Source organism: Cucumis melo, chromosome 8 (assembly GCF_025177605.1).
Source record: "Cucumis melo cultivar AY chromosome 8, USDA_Cmelo_AY_1.0, whole genome shotgun sequence".
In the NCBI taxonomy this organism is placed as follows: Eukaryota; Viridiplantae; Streptophyta; class Magnoliopsida; order Cucurbitales; family Cucurbitaceae; genus Cucumis; species Cucumis melo.
Genome location: NC_066864.1, coordinates 2,520,778 through 2,540,007, shown reverse-complemented (window position 1 = coordinate 2,540,007; position 19,230 = coordinate 2,520,778). Strand labels below are relative to the sequence as shown.

Genomic DNA, 19,230 nt, shown 5'->3' with positions numbered 1-19,230 from the left:
TTAACAACATAAATTGTTAAAAATAAATAAACTAACAACTCGTCCGTGTTTGGAATGAGAAATAGAGTCGTGATCTCCATAAATTTATGGAGTCTAGAGAGTTGTAAACTTCTATAATCTTCCGTGTAGGAAGATAGTAAAATATAAAATTTATGTTTTTAGTAGTGGAATTCATAAATTACTTAAATATATAGTAGAGAAGTTAGATCTTACACGTTGAAGTTGATAGATAGTACAAAATCATGGCAGTTAAAATATATTTATATTTGCATGATTCTACTTATTATACCCCTCTAAATTCATAATTTAAAGAACTATCTTACAAACATACCAATTTGTAGTTAATATGACAAACTAAAAAACACATATCATCGACTAAGTTTTGAAGTTTGAACTACCACCTATGTTTGAACTATATATAAAAAAAAAAAGAAAAGAAAAAAAGCAGGGTGTCATGGTGTTGGCTGATGGGCTATGAATCTTGTGGCCCAATGAGCAAACTCTTATCAATTTGGGCCTAAAGGTGGGAGAAAAACAATTGGGCCAAGCCCAAAAGACATGGGTTGAAGTGAAGGATTCGGTGGGGGTGGGGACAAAGCATCTGTGGGGAGGGTTGCATGCAGAATGGTGACCACTGGCAGACACTGGGCGCCCGTGCCTTTGCCCTGTGGTGACGCCTCTATTGCCATTCCTCTCTCTGCCACTTTCTGACCAAAATCCCCCAATTATTAGGATTACCCACACACTCTCCCTATCCTTTTTCACTGTCCTGTTTTCATTTTTACTCCCATAATTCACCACTTTATTTATTAACAGAAGAAAAAGAAAAGAAAGAAAGAAAGAAAGAAATAAATAAATAAATACCCATCTGGATTTTTGAGACAGAACAAAACGACTAAGGTTAAGGCAAGGCAAGGGAAGGGAAGGTAAAGTACAGACATAGGAAAGAAATATCCACAGCTTCTGCTTCAAACCAAACCCCATTACCAAAAGGCGCGCCCATTCCTTCCCTCCTCTCCCTCTCTCCCTCTCTCCCTCGTGCTTCCCAATAAAGACACACCCACTTTTACCATTTTGCCCTTTCCCCCTCTTCTCTAACATTCTCTTCTTCTTCCTCTTTGTGAGTCTTATGATTATGAATCATAAAATAAAATATTAATTAAAAGAAAATCTCAACCCCACACCATTTGTCGCTCTCTTCTTCTTCATCTTCTTTCTTTCTTCCTTTCTTCTTCATTGTTACCATTTCCACCTCTATAATGGCGAAGTCGTCGACCCCTACGACGACCTCGCTTTCCACCATTAAACCTAAGGATTATGCTCACAGTCCTGTCCATTACGCCGTTGCTCTTGCCGATCATTCTGCTCTTTCTCGTATTGTTTCAACTTTACCTCGTCTTGCTGATCCTGCTCTTATTCATACTGAGGCTGATTCTCTCGCTCAAGAGCGGATCGCTGACAAGATCTCCGCTGTTCTTGACCGTCGTGATGTGCCTTACCGGGAAACTCCTCTTCATCTTGCTGTTAGGCTTAAAGATGCTTTTGCTGCCAAAACTCTTTCTTCTGCTGGGGCTGATATTTCTCTCCAGAATTCTGCTGGTTGGAACCCTCTTCAGGAGGCTATGTGTCGCCGGAGTTCTGACATTGCGCTTATTCTACTTCAGGTTCACCATCGCGCTGCTTGGTCTAAGTGGCGCCGACGATTGCCGCGGGTAATTGCTGTTCTTCGTCGAATGCGAGATTTCTATATGGAAATTTCGTTTCACTTTGAGAGCTCTGTAATTCCGTTTGTTGGGAAAATTGCTCCCTCGGATACGTATAGAATTTGGAAGCGTGATGGCAATCTCCGAGCCGATACGTCTTTGGCTGGATTTGATGGCTTGAAGATCCAGCGCGCGGATCAGAGTTTTCTCTTTCTCGGAGATGGCGATCAGACCCATGACATTCCCTCTGGTTCTCTGCTTGTGATCAATCGTGACGACCGCAAAATCTTCGACGCGTTCGAAAACGCTGGGGCTCCGATGAGTGAAACTGACATTGCCGGATTCTGCTCTCAGACATGCGTTTACCGCCCGGGAATGGACGTCACGAAAGCAGAACTCGTCGGAAGAACCAACTGGAGAAGACAAGAGAAAACCGAAAGCGTTGGAGAATGGAAAGCCAAAGTTTACGAAGTACATAACGTAGTGTTCAGCTTCCGATCTCGAAAAGTAGCCGGCAGCGAAGGTGACGTGGCAGGTAGCGAGCAGGTCCTTCCGCTGGAACTCGACGAAGACGACGACGGATTCTTAGTAGCCGAAAACCCTAGTTTCGGGCTGGCTGACAGGAATAGCACTGACCGGCGAAGACACAGTAGTTTTGTTCCTGAAGAGAGGGAATGGGTAATGATGCCTAGGAAAAGCGTGGACATACCGTCCGCGACAGCACCACCACCAAGGAAGGTCGGTAGGCCGACTTTCACGGCGGCTCCAGTTGAGCCGCCGCAGACGAAGGAAAAGGAGTACGTGAGAAGCTTACGTCCATCGGTGTGGTTAACGGAGCAATTTCCATTGAAGACGGAGGAGCTTCTTCCTTTACTCGACATTTTGGCGAACAAAGTGAAGGCGGTGAGAAGGATGAGGGAGCTGCTCACCACCAAGTTCCCGCCGGGCACTTTTCCGGTCAAGGTAAGAATTGAAAAAGAAAAAAAGAAAAGAAAAGTAAACACTACAACTGCAAAACGTCTTTCTGGGGTCAAATTAAAGTGGGCCCTATCTCAAGCCTTGGAATTTCGCTTTCTTCGTGTTCTCTTTCATTTTTTATATTTCGTAATTTCTTTTACATTCTTAATTGGGCGTTCTTTTGATGCCCAAGCAACGGTCTCACACGGAAGTATAGCGAAGAAGAGAGAGCCGTCTGATTGGTTGACATCCTAGTGGGGCCTCAGTGGTCGGTGATTGAACGGCGATGGGATCGTCTCGGTTGTTTTGATCCTACGGTGATGGATCCACCTCATGCGAGAGGATTTACTCTAGACAAAGAAACCCGGCTTGGCCCCACTTTGCGTTTCCGCTGAATCCTTGTTTTCCTACAAGAGGGCCCCACTCTCTAATAAGCTTTAATTTCCTTTCCTTCTCACATAACTACAAAAAACAATAAAGACCCAAATAGAATTTTGACTTGAATATTAAACGTGGCAGCGTAAGACACAGCGCACACTCGTTTATTTGAACCATTTTTTTCATATTAATTAATTGTTTTTTAGGCTAATAATAATTATTATTATGTGTGGGAAAAAGAGAAGTTTCAAACTTATTCAAAATGCGGAGACGCATAAAAATTATGGAACATTTTATTAATGGTAAGTCAATAATCAATGGCAAATCTTTGTTTTGGATTTGTAGGTGGCTATTCCAGTGGTTCCAACTGTGAGAGTGGTGATAACTTTCACCAAATTTGTAGATCTTCCACCAGTGGAACAATTCTACACGCCGTTTTCTAGCCCAAGGCAACTAGCCAACAGCGGAGGAGATGATCCATCTGAATCACACTGTTCATCATTGCCGTCATCCTCTTCTTCTTCTTCATCTTCTTCTTCGTCTTCTTCATCATCATCGACGTGGCTGAGGCGAAGCAGCAGCCACTCAGCTGCTGGATCAACGGCTAAGCAGAACCATCGATGTTCGTGGTCGGCGGTTCAAGATGAATCAGACCCATTTGCTATTCCGAGTGGTTATACATGGGCAAGGTCAGATGACAAATCAAGCAAATTGAAGAAGTCAAAATCCACAAGAAAATCTAAATGATTGTACTGCTGGGGGAGATGAGATGATGACCAATGATGAGAAACGAAATGGAATTAAATTAATTAGTTTTATGGATTTGCTTGTGCTTTAAATTTACAGATACGATGTAGATAACCCGTCTAATTATATAACTCACTTGTCCTTTCCAGAATATTGGTAGTCTATAATTTTGATTTGGGTCAACAATTTTGGTCAACTTGAAAAAGAAATAGTTGCTGATAGTTCTGTTCTCTTTGTCGGAATTCTGATCTTTGTCCACCTAGTTCAATATTCTTCCCCATGATTCCTATAATTTGAATCTTTTTTTCTTTCTTTTTGGACCATCTCTTATTCCGATGCCCCACGGCCGGCCCCCTCTAATTTTGATCATCTTGTGAATGAACAGTAAAAAAGGTCTAATCATCCACTTTAATGGGGGGAACATCCATGTGATTATTGAATAATTGGATACTTAGCTAGGAACTTCAATTAGAAGTTTGAATTTGAACCAAGATTATATCAGAAGACGTTTGGTCCAAGTTTACGGTCCTTGTGAAAATGAGATGCCTTGTGATTACGAGGAGGATTAAACTAAAGGTGTTTCTTTAAACAATAAAGAAAAAGATGCCCAAAAGACATAGTTTGCTTCGTTAGATGGAAACCCGATGGAGTTGGCAAGTCCTTTAAAAAAGTATTATTGCAGTGGGGAGTAAAAGACAGCCCATCCACCTATGGCCCTGTGTGCTGCTGCTGCTGCTGCTTTCTAAAGGTGTTTCTAGCAATTATTATCTAATCTTCCTCGAATTCCTTCACTAAGTTTCTGTTGTTCTTCATCCTTCTCGATCCCCAGGTATGTCTCTTTAACTTTTATATCAAGCTGTTGCTAACAATATTTCCGATTCAGATCTTTTCTGTATCTAAACATAGCTTTGTTTTGTTTGCGATTCTCTTGTGTTCTTTATTATGAAATCTTTTGATTAGATCTTTCTTGTTTCGTTTATAGCATCAGAGAAATGGTTTAAACAATATGACAGCAAAAACTAGCTGTATTTCAAATAGATGGTTACAATTATCTGTTTTTTGTCTTTACTAATCTGGGGTACTTTAATGGATATCTGAACAAGAATATGTTGATTTTAGACGTATAGATTTGGTTGTTGTTAGTTTTAACACCAATAATGGACAGTTAGTGATATTATTGTATTGGTTGGGAATTAGAAACCATGGCTGCAGAAGCGCCAAGCTGGGCTGACCAATGGGGTGCAGGAGGTATCGGTGCCATGGAAGAAGACGACAGTAAAGCCAAAGGGGGGCGGAGCACAGACAAGAAGAGTGGTTCTAAGCCTGGATTTGCAAAAGCCAAGGCGGCGACCCTGGCTGGTGCCAAAAAGATAGGAAGTGGAATATCTAATGGCATCAAGTGGATCATGAACCCACGCAAGAAAAGCTCCAAGTAAATTAGGCAGATTTTCGCAATATCCTTGACACCAGAATAACGAAGAGAAATACACTCTTGTTAGTAAAAGATTAGAACTTTTTCATCATTCTGGTATTTGTTTTTGACTTGATTCGGCTGAGATATTCAGTAGTCTACGGTGTTTTGAATCAAGTAGTAGTTTCAGGCTTGTGCCTCAAGTGATTTATGTATCATAATGTCATATTAGACTGACTAAACTGATCAGAAATTTTAATCATTTCACTGCTTGATATAAACAACTAAAAAGATGCGAATAGCTATTCCATCACAGCTCAATTGAGAGAAGGAAAAAAAAAAAACGAAAACATTCAAGGCCACTCCTTGAGCACCACCTTTGATAGAAAGTTAAATATACTAGAATAGAATGAAATATAAAGTTGATGCTTTGATTGATCCGGAAGAGCATAACTAGAATTTACAGGCAAATGTGTCATTGTCCTCCAAGGAACCCACCAAAAGTGTTTTCTCCACTGTATGACATGTAAAGAAAACCATCTTCGTCCTTATTATCCGCATAAATTGCAGACATCAATGCACCTGTTGCACAGAAGAATTTATTTTAAAGCTTACATTCAATACAAGATCAGAGATTAAGATAAAAGGGGTCATCTTCACTCACCAGTTGATGGTAGAGTGTCCTTCACAAAAACAAATATAGCTTTCTCAGCACTAAGCTTAATCCGTTTCCGAACAACGTAAACAAACTGTCCAACAGTTAAATCCGTAGGGACGAGGTATCTGCAATGGGAAAGATAAAAAAAATGCCACACCACACTAAATGAGAACTGTTCAATTATATGATATTGGCAACTTCCAAAATGACATTCAAACTACATGCTATCAACTCCATTATTTTCATTCTGACATATTACTGCAGCTGCTACTAACATATATGCTAGTTTCTACTTTAATTTATCAGTTAAGAATGCGGTAACATCTCATCATCAATTTATGCTAATGCACCAATTCATGAAGAGAATAGAGAAAAAGAGAGGTACTTGTTCCTATCAATGTCAGCAATGTCACTCCTCCCAGCTTTCTCGACAATCACCTGATTAACTTAATTGCGTCAGCACCAAAACCAAAAAAATATTAGAACACCATACGAAGTGAACTAAATCAGTAACATTATTCATACAGGTATTCTATCCGGGTACTTCTCTCTTATACGAGCAGCTTCAGCCTGCCTCTTTTCTGAGAAGTGAACATCCCAACAGAGTAAGCAATAATAATTAAAGCATTAAATATCACATAATTCTGATTGTAGCCAGTTAGATTTTACCAAAGCAGAATTACCCAAAAGAGGAACAAACAGAACACGAATACAATTAAGGTCACAAAATCAATCAAATTCTAAGCAATTCAAGTGAAACTAAAAATTAGATGATTACCCAGAGGAATTCCAAGTTTGAACGAACTTCTGGCCATGGAAGAAATTAGAAAATTTCACGCTATGATCGATTGGTGGCTGAAAATTTTCAAGAAACCGAAACGTTAGAACCCCAGAAAGAATTGGGTATTGGGTATATAGCAAAAGTATAATCAAAAGCGAAGAAAGGCGAAGGTGGGTTGGTAATGGTATACTCGCCCAAAGAGAAGATCATAAAAGGGGGTTGGGAAATTCAGTATTTGAGTGATTAATCGGCAAGAAAGGAGTGAGAAGAATGGGATAATACGAAAAGAAAATTTAAAAACAGAGAAGAGTTGATCATGACTCGTGTGTTTCGTAGATGAACCAACCTCTTTCCACTTCAAACACGTCGAAGCCTACCGATTCTGTTCTCTTCTCTCTCGTTGCAAAACATTCCCCATCTCTCAAGTTAATAAGTTATCACTCCATTTGGGCCGTCCATTTAAATTGGGCCCAATTACGTCGATTACAAATTATTTTTCGATATATACTTTTTTAGAAAATTGTGATAGATATTAGATATTATCTTTACGACTAATAATTAGGATTATAAACAAAAACAATCATAAATATAATAAAATCCAATAGGATATTAGCGATATAACAATGATAGTTATATTTAAAATATTTCGTAAAATAAAATCTAAAAGTTGTTAATAATAATAATAATTGTAGTATTTTATCAAACAATATCTAAGTTATCTTAAAAACTCAAAATTAATTCTAACAAAATCTTGACTTGCTTGATACACCAACAAAAATCCTAAACGGAGATTCCTATAAATAAAAAAAACTATATACAAAATATTGAAAGAAAAAAAACTTAAATCCGAAGAATTGGATACATTTTTGTTATATTTTATAAATAATCTAAATTTTTTTAAAGATTGTAAATTCAAATTCACTTTTACATTGAGGGATATGGGAAAGATGACAGGGAATTTTTTATATATATAAAAAAATCAATTAATAAGAAGATTTTAGGGAAAGATGTCAAAGCTGGAGGTTTGAAAAAAAAAAGAACGAATAAGAGAGAACATTGACAAAGTCATTCCAATTTGAATATATTTTCTAAAAATTATTCCTTTTTCTGTATAATCATATAATTCATCACTAAATAAAGAAAACAAAAAAGCTGGAGAATATTTCAGTAATTCAGAATAAGGGACAATGTATGTATAAAGACGTTTGGAGAAAAGCCTTTTTCCCACCCTCTTAATACACACAAACGCCATCAGTCATTGAGCTTCTGTCTTTTTTTGGTAGTGGCACCAACAATTGTCTCCTGAACGGCATGTAGGAATTTAATCTTGCATCATTTGATTTCATCATTTGATTTCATCATTTAGGTGTGCTTGGTTTCTCTGTCACCATCCTTTGACTTTGAAAAGCAATAATGATTCTCTCAAAAACTTCTACTCCACACATCATTCTCATCTTCTCCACAGCGGCTATGAACTTCCATTATCCTCTCTACAGACTTGCAGATGCCACTGCATTTCCAGTCAAATGAAGCCACACATGGGTTTCCACTCTGAGCTTTCAGTTCACAATCTAACACAAATGTGATTCCATTAGCCATTGGATTAGATAGTACCATTTATTGGCAGTGATTTTGTGGTTTTAGAACTTACCAGGTGGGGTACCGCAGCATAGTTTTCTATCATCAACATGCTCCACATCTAAACCAATGAACCAAGATCCCAAAGACACATCTTCATTAGCATATTTGTGCAGCATATTTCTGCACATAATTCATTGCATTGATTTTATTCAAGAAGCATTGTCGATTTTATTAATAATTTCTTCTTTCGAAGATAAAAACTCCTACTTCTTAGTCATTGACTTCTCCGATTATGAATACTTCGATCGGAGCAATATGATGTGCTTATTTGTCTTATATTTATCTTCACAACGATAATTGATTCGAAACAATGTAGTGACAAGGAAAGATGGAAACTTACTGATTTTTTAGTATATACTTTGCCAAATCCTTTGAAATTGCATAAAGCTGCCCGGTTGCATGACGGAAGTACTTGTTTCCTTCTCCACCAAATATCCAATGCTCTGGTTCATGGTACTTCAGTCCCCTATGGAAAAGAAAAAAGGATGTTTAAGAAAATAAAGCTTACAGATTCCAATAGTTAGTATGAACTAGATAACATAGAAGGAAGTAATTCTCACTTCTGAGAAAGGACAGGTCCAGACTTCATACAACCAATGTAAACCCGAGGCTTCCTTCGATGTGCAGCTAAAGTTGATCCAAGAGTAGCTGTAATAAATCATAAAGAAAGAACCGTATGAATGCATGCAGCCCAATCAAAGCTCCTCTATTCTGTTTTAAAAAATGTTTTTATATGCAATTCTGAACGCATCTTGTATAAAATCGTATCTCAAAGTTACCTAAGTTGACATGGACATCATCATCAACTTTAACATAAAACTCAGCATCCCAGAAAGCAACGGCAGTGGCAAAATAAGTTTTTGTCTTTGCTGATAGCTCGAGATAGCCTTCGACGTGATTCTGGTTTCATTGTTTGACAATAATTTAAATGCATAAGTTGTGGCATCGTACATAATTTTGCGTTTAGTTGGATAAAAATGCTGTGGGAGAAATTGAAAGGAAAAAGAATTAGTAAAACAGGGAAAAAAATTTGCCTTACCAGTCTCAAGAAATCTCTATTCATAAGCTCCTCTGCAGCAACAGCTTTATCAAGAATGCCACCAGATGTTGAACTAGTAATAACAACGAGAAGGATGAGAAATTTTATTGATCACTTAAATTATGTGTTTTCTACCCAGCCAAGAGGTTTTCATGAGATGGCAGGTAAACAAAGTACAGGACCATAAACGAACAGTAACCCAAAGTTTGAACAACTAATTTGTGTTTCTTAAAGTTTTAATAAACTAGCTGATAATTCAACTTCATTAATTATGCTACATAAATTTTTAAAAAATTTGGGAAAACAAGCAGAACAAATTGATCATAAGAAATTTTGTCATCTAATAAATTCCAACGCAGGGTGATTTTCATTTATTACAAATCCAACCATAGACTAAAAAGATTATATATACATCTGATAAGTTCGGGATGAAGTGCACGAATAACTTGAGTTAAATTTTGTTAGACTATCATGGCCTCAGATTATATATACATCTGCCAAAAGATTAAACTATGAAGTTTTCCAGTTTTCACAAAACCCCAAACAGAAACAACTTTTTTAAGTTGTGATGTAGACTAACACCGTAGAAAGGTAGCATTTTTTTTACCTATGTCCTATAACAAAGCGTATGATTATCCCTTTCTCTTCCTCGAGCTTGGTTCTTTTTTCACCTTGAAAAGATTTTCTCCTTGAGAATGTTTGACATTGAAATAAATGTTGTCTCAAACTAACCAAAAGACAAATACATATTTTGGCTGTTGATTTCACCTTGCGGCATCCAAGTACTACGAATCGAATCCCTTCGCTTCCGACTGCTAAAAGCTGTATTTATTCCTATAACCATGAAGTATTTTCTTCTCTTCAAATTCAAATAATCAGTCTTCGGGTTCTCCAATGAGATGGATCCCTTTGATACAGATTCGTTATCATCCATTGCGGCTGCTAATTTCCTTTCTAAATCCGCAATCGTGTCATTCAGTTCCCTGTAGCCATAGACAACTTCTGTAGGACATTTGAGAAAACATGAGCACTAATAGAAGTGTTTGAAGAAACAAGCCACTTACTGGATACTGAGCCGTGTCCTTGAATTCTCAATAATGCTTGCTTTGTATCCATTCTTTAGCGGAAAGGATAAGAATGAGAGTCAGAAAGACATAAAAAGAACAAAACTAGCAACCAGATAGCGAATCTAAGCCAACTTAAATTAGTGTAGATTAACAAATAAATCCATGTAAATGATGCTGGCAGTTTCTTCAGCACGTCTTAGCCTAATAAAAAAGAGTCTTCAAAGCAGATTTTATATCCATGAAGACTGTGTGCTCGCAGTTATACACACGTCCTAACCTTATTAATTGATTGATATTTAAGGTAGTAAATTGATGAAGAAGGTTCCTTCAAACTTCAAAGCATATGCCTAAAGATGTACTCACACGTTGTGGGTTACAATCCTCAGATTTTATCTTCATTTGTGCATCAGCAACCCTAAAAAACTTTGAACTCCTTTCACCTCCTGGAACCAACCACATTCTGGGATAATGCAAGTGAAAGAATGAATTCCAAGCATTGATGTTATCCCAGTACAGAGTAGTTGAAGAAAACAAACACAATATATCAAGTCCTATATGGGAAAGTAAAAGAATGGGACGTACTAAAAGGTCAGTTAATAATGCGCAAATACACAAAAGCATAAGGCTATAATTAATCAACTCCGCACATCCTTCCCAACGCATACGAGAATTGTTTCATCAATACTAGAATCAATGACAAACTGCCACAAATCCAAAATAAAACTGACGACAATAGTTTCCAAGTAATACAAAATTTGAAACCAATTGAAAATCCATATTCCCTATGTGCATAGTTGAACAAACGAACTCGGTGATGGAATCTGAACCCAGAAAAGGATTAAGAAAAAGATACCTGTTAGTGAAGAACATTCCAGCGCAAAAGCTCCCAAGACATAGCAGAAGAACCCAGTTCCTGGAGAATGCATTTCTTGAAGCAAGCTCGCTACCTCCTCTGTTCTTCACCGACATTCCCTTAATTCACTTTGCACAATTGGGATTCATAAGAATGAAATAAAATTACAGAAATTAAATCAAGTCGAAGCAAGGGATGAAACCCAGAACACAAATGAAGCCGAAATACAAAACGATTAAATGGAAAAAGAAAAAAAATACCATACTTTAATGCAAATGGAGAAAGCATTAGAATTGGGAAAGTTATGGCCAAATGCATTGAAAACGCATTAGAATATTAGAAAGATTTTTTCTGTTTGTTTAAAACGGAAGTCGTACATTAATGGACTGGGATCCAATTGAGGACAGGAATTGAATTAGTTAATAGTTCAAAGGGTGTCGGAAAATTGTGGAGGATAATTGCTATCAGAAACCAAAACAGGAAAATGGGTCGTCTTCAACTACCCCATCCCATTAACACTCAACTCGAAGTAATCAGCAGTAGCAGTAGCAGCAGTGTTTTTTTCTTATTGGAACATTTCTAATTACTTTTTTTTTAGGTGAATCATCAAGTATCATAACAATAGTAGATGTCTTCATTCGACCATTTGGCGACTATTGTCTTCTGAAATCTTAGAACATTCACAAGAATCAATAGTTTTCTTTTTGTCTTTTTTAGATTGGAGAGGTTTGTCAATAATCTGATTAGAGTTCTTGGTATAAAACATTAACTACATCTTTACATGGGTAATGGTGGGTAGATTAGTCAAACCAAGGAAGAGAAAAAACTGAAGCACTTTGCATTTTGTAAGACCCAATTGGGCCTAAAAGAAAGAAGAGAGGTTGGGCCTGAGGCCTGAGCCGAGGCTAAATCCCTCATTCGACCATTTGGCGATTATTGTCTTCAAAAGGCCCAATTAACATATGTTCTTGCACCCAAATAAAATACACCTGTTAATATTCAAGTACAAATTCATTACCAATGCGTAGTAAAAGAAAAAAGTTACCAAATTAAGTCGATTTATTTCTGTGTCTATGTTTTCAAAAATAAAAAAAAAAATATAAGGAAAATAATTATACGTGTTTAATATACTTATTTTTAAAACCATTTTTGAAAAGAATAGAGATTTGCTGTTTTCTTTGTTTTAAAATTTTACTTCAAAATAAAATTTCAAAATGTGTGGATCACGAAACAAAAAGGCCAAAGTTTTATTCTTTTTACAATCGTACCTTTTTATATAATTTTATATACTTTTTGGGTTATAGTCAAAATTTGTTTTTTTAAATAAAATTTTTTTAATATCTTTTTGTGGTTTAAAAATTTTGCAAGAAAAAAATCTACAAGTGAAAATGGTATTTATTAATTTTCTAATAATAATAATAAAAAAAAGAAAGATTGTTGATTAAATTATATGAGAGCCAGAAGGAAAAGAATAGAGAAGTATTTTCCAACTTCCAAGACAAACACCTGCCCCAGGAAATAGACAAGACAACGAGATTATCCAATCCCACGTCGTTTCATCAACAGTGCAATATAATTCATTTGTTCATCACTGAAATTCTAAAACACTGCAAACTTGGAAATATATTATCTTATACCATTTTGTTTTTATTACCAAACTGGAATTCAATTACCCAAAACTCAAATGCAACAACCAAAATGTCAGATCATGCTGACCCAAAAAGCATAAACAAAAACACTCACACACACACACTCAGACAAACAGTTCTCAAATCTCTCCTGATATTTCGTCTCCTACTTTTCATCCATAATCTTAACTCACATAACATTTTACTTCAACAAAAAGGGAAGAAAAAAAAAAAGAAAGAGGGTTTTTTTTTTTTTTTTTTTTGTTATCATGATTTTTCTTGAATCACTCCAAAAAACCAGTTTTAGTCAAAATGGCATTTCTCAATTTACTTAGATCTCTTCCTTTCAATGTTCTTCCAATCCCTTCACACACTGAAAAAGATGAAATTTGAGTCCTTGCAAGCTTCCTAGCAATCCATTCATGTGGAGGAACCATAACATCCTCTTCTTCATCATCATCATTGACAAAACCATTACGTGCAGCAGCATCATTAACCAAGCCATATTCATCATTTATCCATGAACCCATATTCCCATTTCTTCCATATATCTTTGACCAATCTGGTATATCCAAAGGAGCTGAGGATCTCTTCACAGTTTTGGGTTCTTGATTTGCTGTTGTTTTGGCTTTTGGTATCATTTTAGGAACAGAGCTGATCTGCATGCGCCAAGCAGAAGCAGAAGAAGAAGAAGAAGAAGAAGAAGAAGAGCTTGATGATTTGAAGTGGTTTAATTTTGTCGACATTGGAATCAAAGCTTCTTTTTCTTTTCTTTCACTGACAAATTCACCCCATGCGTCTTCTTCATCAAAGTCTTCATCTTTGATTGATTTTCCATGAAACCCATTACTCCAACTGGTGTTGGAACCTGCCATTCTGGTTGATCTCAAACAGAACACAACCAGTACTTGTTAACATGAGCAGCCAATAGAGAGAACAATGGGTAAAACAAAACAAAAAAAGAGAGAAAAACAATCACTTGTTAACAATGAGTAAAACAGAGTCACTAGTTCCAATATAAATATATGGGAAAAATAACATATTTTGTTTCATTTTTTGGAGTTAAGAAAGTGAGAATGAGATGGAACTGAACTGGGTTATCTTCTCGGGAACAAAAAGAAACAGTAAAAGAAAGAGAGAGAGAAGCAATATATGAAATGAACCTACCTTCCTGTTAGAGCACTCTTCAAAAGAAACTAAGCTTTCTCACTGTTTTTTATCAGAATTGTTTTTCTGAAAATAAGTAAGATCCAGAGAGAGGTGCAGAATCCCAAAAGTAACCGTGACAAACTAGAGAAGAAATGGAAAAAAAAAAGGGAAAAAAAAAAAAAGAAAAAAGAAATCCCAAAATCACAAATTTCAAGGGACTCAGTCCAGGTTCATAAATGGCAAAAAAGATAACAAAAAACAGATGAATTGTACTTTCATGGCCTATCAAAAAGCAGAAATAATTAAGAGAGAAAACGATGGGATTTGAACAGAATCTGAGTTAAAGGTTTAAAGCACTATTTTTTCTTCTTTTTTCCCCCTTGAATTGTAAGATGGGGTTGATTTGAAAAGAAACTCGAACAAGAAACAGACGATGAAGGGAAGTTGTTGCTGTATGTTTAGAATAAAAAAGGGTGGGTTTTGATTGGGAAAGAGGATGGGGAACGATGAGTAAAAGTCTGACCAAAACCTCACTGATTTCCGTAACCTTATCCTCTTAAGTCACAGCACAGCCCATCTCATTCCTAGTTTACAATCAGAAAAAACCTCAGTAATCTATTTTTTTCCATTGCTTTTTTCAATCTCTGAAGCTAGCCTTGAAGGAGGAGCCAGTGTAGTAAAAGCACTTAATTTGCTTCTGTCTTGCTGCATTGAGATATGTGAGACAAGTTTTGGCCACCATGGATTTTAAGCACTTCAAAATTTCCATCTATATTACAATACAATTACTTACTTCATTCTCCAATGCCTTCAAAGTGCTTTGGGATTTATGGGGGAGAGAGAAGAGATGGTGAGGTGTCTTCTCAAAGCTCAAATCATAATGTCTGTTTGAAAATGACACGAGAGCGAGTGTGGGTCAACCCTCCATGTTCGCTTCATGCAGAGAACAAGAAAAAGAAAAAAAAAAAAAAAAAGATCCATTTTCTGCTATTTTCTATTTGGAAATCTTTTATTTCACCTCATTCATATAAACTCTTGAGAATAACTTCAAAACTTTCAGACAGAAGAAGGAAAAAGAAACGAAACCACCTTGGTTATAGGCAAACAATCAAACAATTTTTTTGTTTTTTTTAATTCATTTTAATGGGTGTCGTTTCGTAATCCAATTGATCAACACTCCAAAGAATGCTTACTTTTGAAATGGGGAATAAAAAAACCAACACTTAGCCAAGGATATACAGGTAAAAAACTTGAAATGACAGATGAACCAGATGGCCCTTTCTCCTGCATTTGGAAAAGAAATAAAAAAATAAAAAAAATAAAAAAGCCTTCCCCTTAAATTAACAAATGTTATACATAAAGAGAGACGTGGCGACTTGATTAAGTGCGCCTAACTTAGATTTCTGTATCACCACTACCACAGAAAAAGTGAGAGAGAGAGTACTTCATAAAATGGAATTCTGAGAATGTTACAGATTTGAAGTGACCAAATAGGAAAATGTGAAAAATGTTTCATACTACCTTCCCGTGTTACTTTGTTACTTAGACGTAAAATAGTTATTTAAAAATTAAGTGGAGCCGGTAAAATAACATCTAGGGAGAGTCTAAGTTTAAATACTTACTTTGTTTTTTTTTTTTTTAATTTATCTGAGTTCTTATATTTTTCACTTTAAGATTCTGTCTTTTTAATTTGAAAGTGTTTCTTTTGACTCTTGTATTTTTTATTTTGATTGATTTTATTAAATTTTCAAAACGGATCATTTTTAATTTTTAAAATATAAGTGAAAGAAGTAAAGTTATCAATTTTTAAAACTACGATGAAAACTAAAATAAACATTTTTAAAGAGAGAAAATGAGCTTAGTAGGACTTTCACTTTGAAACAAGCCAAAACTATATATGTGGATTCCATGTAGGAAGGAAGGAAAGAAAGAATTGAAAATCATATAATGGAGTAATCAAAAATCAAACTCAAGAGAGGGTGATAATCATTAAGATAATGAAAACCCTTTAATCTATCATGGAAGAAAAAGGAAATACTTTGAATAAAGCAAAGATAAGATCAGACAGAACCTTTATTTCATTCATTCAATCACTTTCCTTCATAGGGATGGGTTTTTCGTCCTCTAAAGTCTAATCTAAGTCCACAGATTTCCCTTAATCTCTTGCAAAAACTATGGTTTCCCACAACCATTTTCAACTTCTTTTTGCCTCTATCCTCTTTGTAAATGCTCTGAGATGCCATATTGCTTAGGCTGCTTTTGATGTGTTTGTCTATATCAAAATTGTTTCACTTTATGATGCATAATTAAGCATGTCAATTTCTCTATTCTACTTTATTGATTACTAATGCTTAATGATAGAGATAGAACGCGTGATCACCTAGCAAATAGGTGTTTTATTCATTGTTTTGGTTATTATAGCTATAGACAGAAAGAAAAAGAAGTAATTAATTCCCATTCTTTTCAACTGTCAATGGCTGTTTCAGTATAAATAATATTTCTATTATAAATAATATGCATAGGTAAATTGTTAACCTTCTATGAGACAGAATGAATCTTTAAGCTGAGATAAATATTAATAAATTCTACACAAGGCCTGTGACATTTTGTTTATAATCAAATTCCACTGTTTTTTTTTTTCTTTTCTCTTCTTCTTTTAAGTTATGTCTTCACTAATCCTGATTTCAACAGAGTTACCAAACCTTCCTCAAGCAGTGATCCACTTAAGGTAGATAAGCTCGTTCATATGAGATAACTAAGGCTAAGGCTCACTGCTTTCGTTTGACTTTTTACAAGTAATGCCAAGTCGTCTAAGACTTAATTGCTACTTACAAGGGCACTAGACAATTTTTATCTCTATATTCGTACATAAACATATAACTAAAGTTTCTACCAGTATGCTTTTAAATTATTTCCTAAACATCTCACACTAACAAAAAAATTTTTTTTTTTATTAATAAATCCATGAGATTCTCCACTTAGAATGCACATATCAACGGTTGGAAGACTTAAGTTTAGTATTTCTATAAATAGCTAACAATGAGCTTTGTTATGAATGACTTTCTAAGTATTTTTAAATTAACACAGACTTCAAGTTATTGAAATGTTTATGAAAACTTGAAAAGTCAATTTAAAAAGTGTGTAACTTGATACACAAGGACAAGGGCATGGAACTAATATAGGTGTGTCCTCTTGACATTGAATTATACTAGTCAAGATCAGGAACACGTGCTCATCTTGCTGAATTGCTCATGGTTAACATGATTGCAGAACTTGAGAACTAATCCATCATTGTTAAATTTGAAGAGTTTAGCAACACGGTTTAAATTTCAGCTTTCTCATTTCTAATCGCACATTTGTAGAATCATTGATCCAATAATCTTTGACATTGAAATAACTATTGTTCAGTAATGTGTTGGCTTAAAGAAGCACATGAATTATTCTATGTAAAAACAAAGCTAATATGAAAAGGGACGCAATAAAGAGTTTGGACGAAACTTTGGTACTCCAAAAGCCAAAAGGCCGAATAGATACCATTATTATAAATATGTGTACTCCAACAATGCTTAAGAAGGCGGAGCTGCACCAGAAAGTGCAAATACAAGAATTATTAACATCATAGCACCAAAAAGACTAAAAAGTGGAACACCGAGTAGAGAATTGTCTTATTTTCCAAGACACTTTGCCTCATTGTCTCATTGCACTTGTCTAAGGAATTTGTTGAATATGTTATAATTCTTAAATGTGCATAGTTTATTTTTATTGAATTCTCAGTGAAAGTACCTAAAAGTAGCATAAACTGACTCAAGTCAAAGCGTTGGCACCGGCAACAATCTCCAAAATCTCGCCAGTGATTTTGGCTTGCCGCTGTCTGTTGTAAACAATAGACAATGTCTTCTTCAACTCGCTGGCATTATCAGTTGCATTGCTCATGGCACTCATTCTAGCAGCAAGCTCACTAGCTAACGATTCCTGTAATGATCTCAAAATTTGACTGTTCAAATAGAGAGGTAATAAAGCATCAAGAATCTGAACTGGGTCTTGCTCAAACTGCAAAATTGGGGAGAAATCTGAGGTTTTTGTCCTCACGGCATCTCTCTCTACAGTCAATTTTCCTTCTTTTGTCGTCAATCTGAAGAACTCATCCTCTGCGGCATCAACACAAACACCATTTATATCACAGATCTCTCCTTTAGGTGACAATGGAAGCAAAGTGTGGATCACCGGGTCTGATTTAACTAATGACACGAATTTGGTGTACAGAAGCTCGACTTTGTCGACCTCTTCGCTTATAAAGAGGGAAAAAACATCGTCTGCAATGGCTTGAGCTTCTTTAGCTGTTGGAAGTGAACCGCCCTCGAGAAATCTATCTACTGGGATGTAAGGCCGGCGAGAAAAATACGAGTTCCCCTTCTTGCCGACGCTAATAACTGTATAATCAAGGCCAAGGGTCTTCAATTCCGCGATTCTGGATTCTGCCTTTTTTATGATCATGTTATTGAAACTGCCGCAGAGGCCTCGATCCCCTGTTACAACAATCAAAGCAACCTTCTTGACTGGTCGAACTTTAGTCAGAGGAACATCTATATCCTCGGTTTGGAGCTGCTCATTGATATTGTAAAGTACTTCAACTAGAGATTCCGAGAATGGTCTTCCATTAACAACAGCTTCTTGAGCTCTACGAACTTTGGCAGCAGCAACAAGCTTCATAGCCTCAGTAATTTTCTGGGTGTTCTTCACTGAATCGATCCGTTCTCGAAGCTCACGTAGACCGCACTGAATGGGAGAGACAGATGAGGATCGCGAAGCGGAGCCTTGGGAAGGAACTTGAAGAGGATTGACTGGCCGAAAAGAAAGAGCAGAGGAATCGGATGAAGACGGTTTTGAGGATACCCACATTGCCAAGTTTGAGCAAGCCATGATTTTTAATGGCAGACCTTATCGGCTTTGATTCAGAGAAAAGGGTCTGGTAAATGAATTATAAATTTTCTTTCAGATGGGTTGTTTTATCTTCATTTTGGAGCTTTTTGTTCTAAGTAACGAAGGAGGGAAATGAGTGGAGGGGAACAGACGAATTAGGATCAGGTTTGTGATAAAGATTTTGATCGTTTGCAGATTGCAGGTGGGCTCCATTAGGCGGCTCCAATGGGGTATGATCTTTGTACATTCCTATTTGACTGTGGATTGTATATGCGGCTGCGCGACTCGAATTCGTCTG

At 36.2% G+C, this 19,230-nt stretch overlaps 5 protein-coding genes across 10 annotated transcripts; 1 reads left to right on the top strand and 4 right to left on the bottom strand.

Moving 5' to 3' along the window:
- The first annotated feature begins 933 nt into the window (after window positions 1-933).
- Window positions 934-5,487, top strand: LOC103484613 (uncharacterized). Its single transcript, XM_008441772.3, has 3 exons — window positions 934-2,666; window positions 3,384-4,614; window positions 4,983-5,487. The coding sequence occupies exons 1-2, from the start codon at window positions 1,260-1,262 to the stop codon at window positions 3,783-3,785; spliced, it is 1,809 nt and encodes a 602-aa protein (XP_008439994.1). The 5' UTR covers window positions 934-1,259; the 3' UTR covers window positions 3,786-4,614; window positions 4,983-5,487.
- Window positions 5,440-7,071, bottom strand: LOC103484614 (autophagy-related protein 8C). Of its 3 annotated transcripts, none has more exons than XM_008441774.3 (6): window positions 6,982-7,071; window positions 6,633-6,709; window positions 6,380-6,435; window positions 6,240-6,292; window positions 5,861-5,979; window positions 5,440-5,778 (listed from the first exon to the last, which is right to left on the bottom strand). In XM_008441774.3, the coding sequence occupies exons 2-6, from the start codon at window positions 6,667-6,669 to the stop codon at window positions 5,672-5,674; spliced, it is 372 nt and encodes a 123-aa protein (XP_008439996.1). In that variant the 5' UTR covers window positions 6,670-6,709; window positions 6,982-7,071; the 3' UTR covers window positions 5,440-5,671. The 3 variants fall into 3 exon arrangements, with proteins under 3 accessions (XP_008439996.1, XP_016899344.1, XP_008439997.1); XM_017043855.2 differs by lacking the exon at window positions 6,982-7,071 and adding an exon at window positions 6,830-6,975; XM_008441775.3 differs by lacking the exon at window positions 6,982-7,071 and adding an exon at window positions 6,826-6,966.
- Window positions 7,072-7,691: 620 nt separating this feature from the next.
- Window positions 7,692-11,936, bottom strand: LOC103484611 (probable beta-1,3-galactosyltransferase 2). 3 transcript variants are annotated; one of them, XM_008441769.3, is made up of 12 exons: window positions 11,613-11,934; window positions 11,236-11,363; window positions 10,746-10,842; window positions 10,380-10,432; window positions 10,084-10,298; window positions 9,923-9,986; window positions 9,316-9,388; window positions 9,056-9,176; window positions 8,837-8,924; window positions 8,617-8,742; window positions 8,287-8,396; window positions 7,692-8,206 (listed from the first exon to the last, which is right to left on the bottom strand). In XM_008441769.3, the coding sequence occupies exons 2-12, from the start codon at window positions 11,349-11,351 to the stop codon at window positions 8,058-8,060; spliced, it is 1,212 nt and encodes a 403-aa protein (XP_008439991.1). In that variant the 5' UTR covers window positions 11,352-11,363; window positions 11,613-11,934; the 3' UTR covers window positions 7,692-8,057. The 3 variants fall into 3 exon arrangements, with proteins under 3 accessions (XP_008439991.1, XP_008439990.1, XP_050944601.1); XM_008441768.3 differs by having other exon boundaries at window positions 11,501-11,933; XM_051088644.1 differs by having other exon boundaries at window positions 8,057-8,206; window positions 8,287-8,334; window positions 11,501-11,936.
- A 914-nt stretch (window positions 11,937-12,850) lies between these two features.
- Window positions 12,851-15,001, bottom strand: LOC103484610 (uncharacterized). 2 transcript variants are annotated; one of them, XM_017043664.2, is made up of 2 exons: window positions 14,806-15,001; window positions 12,851-13,739 (listed from the first exon to the last, which is right to left on the bottom strand). In XM_017043664.2, the coding sequence occupies exons 1-2, from the start codon at window positions 14,808-14,810 to the stop codon at window positions 13,148-13,150; spliced, it is 597 nt and encodes a 198-aa protein (XP_016899153.1). In that variant the 5' UTR covers window positions 14,811-15,001; the 3' UTR covers window positions 12,851-13,147. The 2 variants fall into 2 exon arrangements, with proteins under 2 accessions (XP_016899153.1, XP_008439987.1); XM_008441765.3 differs by lacking the exon at window positions 14,806-15,001 and adding an exon at window positions 14,031-14,799.
- Window positions 15,002-17,498: 2,497 nt separating this feature from the next.
- On the bottom strand, window positions 17,499-19,154 carry LOC103484608 (ATP synthase gamma chain, chloroplastic). Its single transcript, XM_008441761.3, has one exon. The coding sequence runs from the start codon at window positions 18,930-18,932 to the stop codon at window positions 17,817-17,819; it is 1,116 nt and encodes a 371-aa protein (XP_008439983.1). The 5' UTR covers window positions 18,933-19,154; the 3' UTR covers window positions 17,499-17,816.
- Between the last annotated feature and the right edge of the window lie 76 nt (window positions 19,155-19,230).

What these genes read in the sequence shown, in the direction of transcription:
- LOC103484613 (XM_008441772.3), top strand. Translation starts at nt 1,260, where the DNA reads ATGGCGAAGTCGTCGACCCCTACGACGACCTCGCTTTCCACCATTAAA. An exon ending in CGGGCACTTTTCCGGTCAAG is followed by an intron (nt 2,667 to 3,383) that starts GTAAGAATTGAA and finishes TTGGATTTGTAG; the next exon opens with GTGGCTATTCCAGTGGTTCC.
- LOC103484614 (XM_008441774.3), bottom strand. Translation starts at nt 6,669, where the DNA reads ATGGCCAGAAGTTCGTTCAAACTTGGAATTCCTCTGG. An exon ending in CAAACTTGGAATTCCTCTGG is followed by an intron (nt 6,436 to 6,632) that starts GTAATCATCTAA and finishes TTCACTTCTCAG; the next exon opens with AAAAGAGGCAGGCTGAAGCT. An exon ending in GCTGACATTGATAGGAACAA is followed by an intron (nt 5,980 to 6,239) that starts GTACCTCTCTTT and finishes TTCCCATTGCAG; the next exon opens with ATACCTCGTCCCTACGGATT.
- LOC103484608 (XM_008441761.3), bottom strand. Translation starts at nt 18,932, where the DNA reads ATGGCTTGCTCAAACTTGGCAATGTGGGTATCCTCAAAACCGTCTTCA.
- LOC103484611 (XM_008441769.3), bottom strand. Translation starts at nt 11,351, where the DNA reads ATGTCGGTGAAGAACAGAGGAGGTAGCGAGCTTGCTTCAAGAAATGCA. An exon ending in AGGATTGTAACCCACAACGT is followed by an intron (nt 10,433 to 10,745) that starts GTGAGTACATCT and finishes TTTCCGCTAAAG; the next exon opens with AATGGATACAAAGCAAGCAT. An exon ending in AGGACACGGCTCAGTATCCA is followed by an intron (nt 10,299 to 10,379) that starts GTAAGTGGCTTG and finishes CTATGGCTACAG; the next exon opens with GGAACTGAATGACACGATTG.